The sequence below is a fragment of the Lolium rigidum genome, unplaced genomic scaffold (assembly GCF_022539505.1).
Source record: "Lolium rigidum isolate FL_2022 unplaced genomic scaffold, APGP_CSIRO_Lrig_0.1 contig_61887_1, whole genome shotgun sequence".
Lineage (NCBI taxonomy): Eukaryota > Viridiplantae > Streptophyta > Magnoliopsida > Poales > Poaceae > Lolium > Lolium rigidum.
In genome coordinates, this window is record NW_025901145.1 from 4,432 (window position 1) to 12,448 (window position 8,017).

Sequence of the window (8,017 nt, forward strand, 5' to 3'; positions counted from 1 at the left end):
TTAGACTTCGCCACATGTTCACTCTCAAACAAGTTGCACTTTGCTAAAAGGACGACACAGATAGTTTAACAAGATCTCAGTAGCTTCATGCTTAAACGGGTATGTGCCGCTCATCAGCACCCATCCGATTCAGCCAGACAATGGCTCGCTCCAGTAGAACAAAACCAATCACTGCAACTAAGCTTTCAACAGATACAATTATTTTTGTCCCAAGAAAATGCAAGTTATTTGCGTTTGATTTCATTGAAAAGTTAAGAGTTTGTTCAACAATTCTAGTGCTACCAACTCAAATCAGGATAAGGCAGCCCCAACACACAAAGCAGATGCATATGCAACAACCAATTCAAATCAGCTCAATCAGACACAGCAGCACCACCATTTGTACAGCATGCCCATTTTATGACTAAGCTACATTTTGTTAACTGATTCATTACCAAAAAAGAATTATTAGCGGCCGAGATTTACAACAAGAAAAAGATGCATGGCAGATAGCATTTGCACCAGCACACAAAAAAGGCAGGCATGGTGACAAATCCTTGGCAAGGACCTTGTTTGAACTTGGATCGCCTGTCAACAATCAAGATTACTGTGGCCAGCATTCTCTCGATCTATCAACCTCACGGCGTGAGGCTTTGACCTTTCTTATCATTAGGTAATGAACCAACTTCAACTGTATCTTGCTCACTTTCGGGTACAAGAGGCTCTGTTCCTTCTTCAATGGGGAGTGTCCTCTTGGAGCCCTCAAGAGCTACACCCAGAACAATGTTATCTTCCATGGCAGGTCTAGATTCTTTCTTAGGATTAGGAAGAGAAACTGACCCATCTCCTTGTCGTTCTGCGGCCTTGGAGGTTGACGTGACAGGATCACCATTTTCTGTCTGAAGAGATGTTGGTGTGGATGTCCCTTGACCATTCTTGCTGTTCTTCATCGCACCATCTTCTGACACATTTTTTTTATGTTCCTTCTTGTCAGAGCTGCTTAAACTAGCACTATCAGGTGAAACTGACTTGGTATCTGGTGATATGCTTGACTTGACATTCCGCTCTTCACGTGATGTTGGTCTAGATTTAGACTTGCCTTCACTGACCTTTGCAGAGGTATCAATCAGAAGTGGACGGCCGCGTACACGGTTATACATCTCCTCTCCAAATGGAATGTTATCAATGTCTGCATTTCCATATGATTTCTGGACTGTTCGAGTTTGGGTTGCCAGCCTTGCCCTGTGATAGCCAACTATTCTAAGAAAATCTAACATAACATCTTCCTGTTGTGTGTTGGAACATCAAAAAAACATTGTGTCAGTGTTTGAAGTGATATCTAAATTGTAAATACATACACATCCTGCAAACATGTCATTCTAGGCTTCTCCTGTCTAGAACTAAATGAAAGAACTCTTACGCAATCTTTGCAATAATATCAGAGGGGGCATGACATATTAAGTACCGCATAGTGAACAAATCAGGAGTTCAGAACTAGTTGGAGTAATCGCTGATGCTATACATGGATTCATGCAAATATCGTATATTTGTTTCAAGTTTAGATGGTGTTTGTCCATCTTAGTGTATCAATACAGTTTGTACTGTCTTCATTTGTTGTTACCTAGTTCGATTTGCTTCCCTTTTACTAATGATAGGTAGGCAACCACACAGTACCCAAAGCACCAAAACTTAACAAGGAGGATCAGAAACCAACAGAATCAGCAAGATTTGGCAGCTGAGGCGGGAAATATTATCTGCAATAATCATGCTGCATGTCCCCGTGATGGATCAGAATGTTACTCCCTGTACAACTGATTCTACTTAAACTGTGCAACTATTTATTATGAACATTACAAGCTAGAAAAAAATATTCTTGAGAGAATTTATACATTAGCACAAACCATGCATGTGCCATACAAAATATGTGCCCATGATCTATCACAAGCAAAATATACTCCCTCCGACCCATATTATTTAATGTTAAAATGGATGTATCTACAATTAAAATATGTCTAGATACATCTATATTCACATCAAGTAATATGGATCGGAGGGAGTAGCATAACATACAGATACATTACCTGGACATTAAGATACTCCTCAAAATGTGAAGTCTTCACAAAGCAGGATATATAAATCTACAGGACAACACAACAGAATGATATCAACCTTAGATATTTAGGAGTTCAGGGCTGATGTAGAACGAAAGTAATATAATATTCCCTCCGTCCACAAATACGTGATTCATATTTGTCTAGATACCCATGTATCTACACACTAAAACACGTCTAGATACATGTGTATCTAGACAAATCTTAGTCACCTATTTGTGGACGGATGGAGTAGAAGATTGTGTGATATTTAAGAATCTAGACAACAAGATGCATGAGCAAGAAACGAAGAGTCTTGACACCAGTTGAACACAAAGCCACAAAGGTAAGAAACAAGAAGTGAAAAAAATAAAAGAGGAAAAGCAACAACTGGACAACCTACATGCTAGGAGTTCCAAGGATTTTCATGCTGATGTCTTGGCAACATAAATTGATCTGATTGTGTTCTAGATTTTGCACTTAAACTATAAGTTGCAAATTCTGAGGTGGGGGTGGTGAATGAAATTGAATAATAGCCTAATAATAGCCTATCATCACAGGGTTTTGATCCTACCTGAGTTCCTTTTTTTCAAATTAGTAGGGAAAGATGTACTGGCCATATATTAAATAAGGTAAACAACAAGAAGGCTCTGGCAAATCATAGCGTGCCATACTCACGATACAGCCCTTCATAAAGAGTGACCATGCACTACCATTTACATTTAAACGATGGAATTACTTAATATACCATGAGAGCTTGAGTTTCTTCATCAATTTTCTCAAAAAATACTCTTCTATGTAGCCTCTGTTGCTCTATATTATGATTTTTTGCCAAGACTTTCCTCATGTCCGCAACAATTATCTGCCAAAAGAAAACAGGGAGACAGGTTTAAGATAGGTCGCCATATACTGATAGAAAGTCAAAGAAGGAGATGAAATGTGCAAGACTGATTCAAGAAGTTACACTAATTTTTCCAGCATCCATGTGGCTTATCGCAACATAGGTCTTAATACGCCAATGGCTCCTTCGAGTGTTATTTCTCACTATAGACACTGTGAACTTATGGTTAGGAATGTATATAGCTTCTTTATCATCACCTCTAATAACTGTTGGAGACCACATGCCTACATGCTGAAAATCAAATTAGTTCAAGTCAGTGTGATGATAAGAAGTATCGAGTTAAAATGTGAGTATGAACATGTAAATGGTATCAATACATAAAATATGTATTATGGAAGAAATAACTACACAATAGATGGCTATTTTTTGAGTACATACATAAAATGAAACAAGCAGAACAGCATATCCACGCTAAATGAAAAATAGTTCAAGGAAGTTTGAATTAAAGCATGCAAGAGTAAGAAACCAACCTCAACAACACCAGTGACCTCAACACCATCTATTTTTGTAGTGATCCATTCGTTCACAACAAATGGGCGTGAGGCATTGATCATAATACTTGAGATGAAGTTGGTCAAGATCTGCAATGAATTGAGACATATCTTAGCACTGTGGCCCAAAATTATCCTGTCAATACAAAAAGTTCTGTACTACCTCACGACCAGCAAGTGTAAGCAATACTGTCCCAAAACCTCCAGCAGTTATCCACTTCTTGGTATTGACACCCAGCAACTCCATAAAGAGAGAAACAGCAGCAATCCAAATGCCGGTATAAACAGCTTTCGTGGTAAAATCCAAACCCATCTGTCAGAAACAAACTTCTTATTACTAGGCTATTATTTCATGAAAGCTATATGTTTGCAAGAAAGAGAACGCAGCAAGAAATAAATCTGATGGCCAGGGAGGGAGGAAACCAACTTGCCATCAGATTTATTTCATGAAAGTTATATGTTTGCAAGAAAGAGAACGCAGCAAACCTTGAAATCATGAATTCTACATTATGTCACAATCGTAACAAAAGCACTAGACCGACATGCTTTCTATCTTCATACACCAAACACCCCCACAACGCTGCTATGAGTAACTTAAGAAAACGAGGTTACAACTTTCTTCAACAAACTGCTACCCAACCTCCAGCCCACCTCTTTACTTCCCATAGTTAGTCAAAAGAACTGCACATAATGGGCGAGGGGGTCCCCTTCCCAACACATACTCACATCCCTATATCTCCCTGTCCCCAGCAAACTCACATCCTTATCTACAAATCCCCAGCAAACCCTGCAAATATGCATCATGTTCCCCTAGTGTCTTTCATCAGAACAAAATCTGCATCTTCTCATAATTACATTAGTAGAAAGTTAGCTCATTTGAGTGGAGAAGCTGTACAATCCCACCACCCAAGTTCAAGTCCTCACTTGGGGTAGCTATTGCCTGTTATTTAAAATAAAATGTATTTTCTACACGTTCCTTAAAAATGGCTTATATCAGTAAGATTGAAATCAAGCTGACAGAACTACAGTAGGTACCCCAATAATCCAAGAGATCCAACCTATATTATATTATAAGAAAATAAATCTTACATTTCTTCTATCATTGGGGTTACGTGTGTCCACTAGGAATTTATGTACCTGCTGAATCAAGCTAAAAGAAGATAAACCATGTTAGTACTTCCCAGACTTTTGCATTTAAATATCAGTGAAATTCTGATGTCATTATCTGTAAGCAATCATGCATGATTGATTGATTAACTAATTACCAAAAAATCAGCAAACTTGAGATGTATCATGTGCACCTTGTCATAATATATGCAGAAGCCAGGACGGTAGATAATGATCTCACAAAAGTTACAAGACGTGTTTTAACAGCTTGGCTTGCTGCTGAAGGCAGCACAACTGGATCCAAACCCCTGTAGGATAGTGTGTGAACAAAGAACATAATTAAAATAAAACTCTCCAATTGGTACATAACTACAAATTCTGAGGCTGCAATATCAGTCAGATAGGATTACTACTGCAAGGAGTACATCTATTATGATTATACCTGCAGATAAGTGTCGCTCCTGTCCAAAGAAGCAAAGGTTGAAGGTAGGATCTAGAAATTAGGTAAGTAGGGCTCTGTTTCCAGTTTCCTCCATGCTGCAAGGTACAATACAGATTTTTTTGATACTTTTAGCTAGTAATAGATATTGAAAAAAAAGGTGGTCACATAAAACAGAAGCATACATCAATACGATTTCTGATGTCCTTCATTAGAGGCAAAAAACCCCATAGAGCAAAGACAATTATTCCAATTGCAGGTGCCACAAAGGCAGTAGCAGGATTTGCAAGTAAACTGTCACACGACCTGTCGAGGGAAAAAGAGAGAAGCTGTTGAAATAGAAAAAGTCAAGCATAAATCGACTGGCATTTGCATATTACATGGTATATATAGCAACAACCTCAAGAAAGAAAAAGAAGAAGAATAAGAATAACAGGATAAATAAGAGTCCATTGAATTGGCTAAGGAGTTTTTTTTCCAGTTAGTGACTAACTGACTATTATCATCAATCAATAAAGTAAGTTCCACCTGATCTAACCAAAAGTCCAAAATATCTTGACTAACATGCAGACAGCTTAATTAGACGTTCAGTGAATAATATTTTTCATTTCCGACCATATCGATACTGCCATATCTCAAGGCATTCAATCAGTACTCTATAATATTGAATTCAACAAGTTACTGGAAGTCTTAGTAAGCGCAATAAAAGTAGCAAGTGAACAACCACTGAACACATCATCGGTCTATCCTAGCATACTAAGAATCTTCGGTACCGCATTACCCACCAGCAGCACATAATTAAGATATGAAGCGGTAGATATTCTGGTTTACAGAATTTGAATGGTCCAGAATGTTGTCTGCTAGGCTGTATGTAATCATCAATGCACACTGTCTAAGCATTCAACAAACTTCATAAGTTATGCCACAGTGGGGACTACCTAGCCAAAGCTGACGACGTGCTCTTGAACAGAGGAATTTCCTGCCAAGAAACTGGCAAGGCAAAAGATTTAGCACCCGAGGCCCTATATCTGCAAGGCACATAAAGCATGGGCCTGTAGCTCCTCTCCAACACGTTCCGGACCAATGGATCTCGCCCCTGCAAAAAACATTCAGAAGATTACGATGCTGGGGGAGGTTTTTAAAGGTGTACAATGCCGGCACAAAATTTAAAAGGTAGTTTATTATGATATAGCAACAAAAAGGAGGTTGCAAGTTTGAAATGATCTCTAACTGATTATCTTAGAAGTTAGAACGAATGGCGGAATTTTAAGATAGGAATAAGCTTAGATAGCACACAGGAGATAGTTTGAATCTTTTTCATATATGTAAAGGATGTAACATTTGGAATTAAGAGAAGGACCCATACATAAGCAACTGAAGGAAGCGAAGTAGATGGCAAGGAGAAAGAACGCTTCTCCGGGCTCTGTAGGGAAGGGGGGCCAGACAATCATGAAATAGAAAATTAAGATAGTATGAAGTAAAAGCAAAGCAAGAGCAATATGTACCCTAAATTTGTTGGTTTGACTAAATCTGTTGGTAGAAGTCGCTCCTTGGAAGAGCTGAGATGTCATCCCAACTGCCATCTCAAGCAGAACTCAAATGGGATGCAGAATATTCACATCCAACTGAATGAGCTTCTGTAAGGTCCTCCTGAGCTGACGGTGCAGTTTATTACCCTGAAACAGAAAAATAAGTACATGGGTACATTGTGCAGCAGGCTAGCTCCGAAGAAAATGCAGCATGAGATAAAATGCTTCTTTTTGAGAAATGTGCACAAATACCATAAGAGTCTATGAACATTTAATTGACAGCCCATCATGGCCAAACATAAGCCCCACCCGAGTCCTGCCCACAAATTCAAACCATAGCCCAAGCGCAACCCAGGCTGGCTAGCCCTACACAGCCAACTCAACAAACACCAAGTACAGTCAAACATAACCATCTTGCCAGTATGATAGGAGTAATCTGTTAATAAGATGCTAATTGGATGTTGTAGTGCCATAGAGGGGATCAGTTTGCACCCAACATTGAAAGAAGTTGTTGTATCGTGAGTTAAGAAAAAATGCTGCGACCTATTCCAAAATATTTACAGGGTAATCACCATATATTTTACAGTTGTACTGCAAAACTGGAAACCGAGATTGCAATACCACTACAGCTATACTGCAAAAAATGGAAACCAGGATTGCAATACCACTACAGTCTACAAACTATGCTACTTGGTTGCAATGGGTAGTCAACCCTCGCCTCCTCAAATCGTCTAATTCAAGAGCCCCTCTAGCACTACTACGGCAATGAGAGAGGCAAGACATACGATAGATACCAATTCACCTACAGAACAACCTAGTCTCCCCTTTTCAATGAACGACTGAGGTGTCTCTGGTTCTCTGCCACCAGCCCTAACTTACGCTGATCAATTCTAGCAATGCCCTGGCCATTTCGCTAAGGTCCCATTTGCCTGCGAAAGTTGGCGTTGACCTGCGGCATTTGATCCGCTCACGCCATGCAAATTTCGCATAGCAAATAACCATTCGTTTCGTCATACAGGAGCGGATCTAACCCAAGAAAAATGGATAGCGAACAGCTATTGCGCGGGGATTCCGATTGGAGCGAGCGAGGAAATCCACAGGACAAAACACCAGGCACGGCCCAATCGACCTAGGGTTCGTCGCCGACAGGGGAAATCGATCGAGGTCCAAATCCCCGCTCCACGGCATTCCGAAACGGGGGGAGACGGCGAGGCGAGAGTACCTTCGAGGTGGCGGGGCGCCCGTGGTTCGCCGGGAATGGGCCTGCGCTGCGGGGAGGGCTCGCCGGAGCGCGGTGGAGGTTTGGGAATGTCTGCGTTCGGGAGGGCGGATCACGGTTGCTACGGCTACACTTTCGACTATTTTATTTCTCCGACCTCTGAGATTTTGACACTTGGATTCGCGCTGGGCGTCGGTCGCGTTGGTGGGGCGCCCGCCGGGCCGGCTCGACCACCGTTGGATGGTGGGTTAATCTGGGTAGT

At 40.5% G+C, this 8,017-nt stretch overlaps 1 protein-coding gene across 1 annotated transcript; it reads right to left on the reverse strand.

Moving 5' to 3' along the window:
* Positions 1-432: 432 nt before the first annotated feature.
* On the reverse strand, positions 433-6,676 carry LOC124681940 (mechanosensitive ion channel protein 2, chloroplastic-like). Its single transcript, XM_047216710.1, has 12 exons — positions 6,374-6,676; positions 5,946-6,103; positions 5,193-5,313; positions 5,011-5,105; positions 4,763-4,876; positions 4,551-4,611; positions 3,625-3,774; positions 3,441-3,551; positions 3,034-3,201; positions 2,818-2,931; positions 2,061-2,117; positions 433-1,265 (listed from the first exon to the last, which is right to left on the reverse strand). Exons 2-12 carry the CDS (start codon positions 6,053-6,055, stop codon positions 618-620), a joined length of 1,749 nt encoding a protein of 582 aa, XP_047072666.1. The 5' UTR covers positions 6,056-6,103; positions 6,374-6,676; the 3' UTR covers positions 433-617.
* Between the last annotated feature and the right edge of the window lie 1,341 nt (positions 6,677-8,017).

Bases quoted from the DNA above. Each gene is read 5' to 3' on its own strand.
- LOC124681940 (XM_047216710.1), bottom strand. From the start codon at position 6,055: ATGCTTTATGTGCCTTGCAGATATAGGGCCTCGGGTGCTAAATCTTTT. The intron at 4,877-5,010 runs GTATAATCATAA...ACTATCCTACAG, and splicing joins GGAGCGACACTTATCTGCAG to GGGTTTGGATCCAGTTGTGC. The intron at 4,612-4,762 runs GTGCACATGATA...ATCTTCTTTTAG, and splicing joins TCTGCATATATTATGACAAG to CTTGATTCAGCAGGTACATA.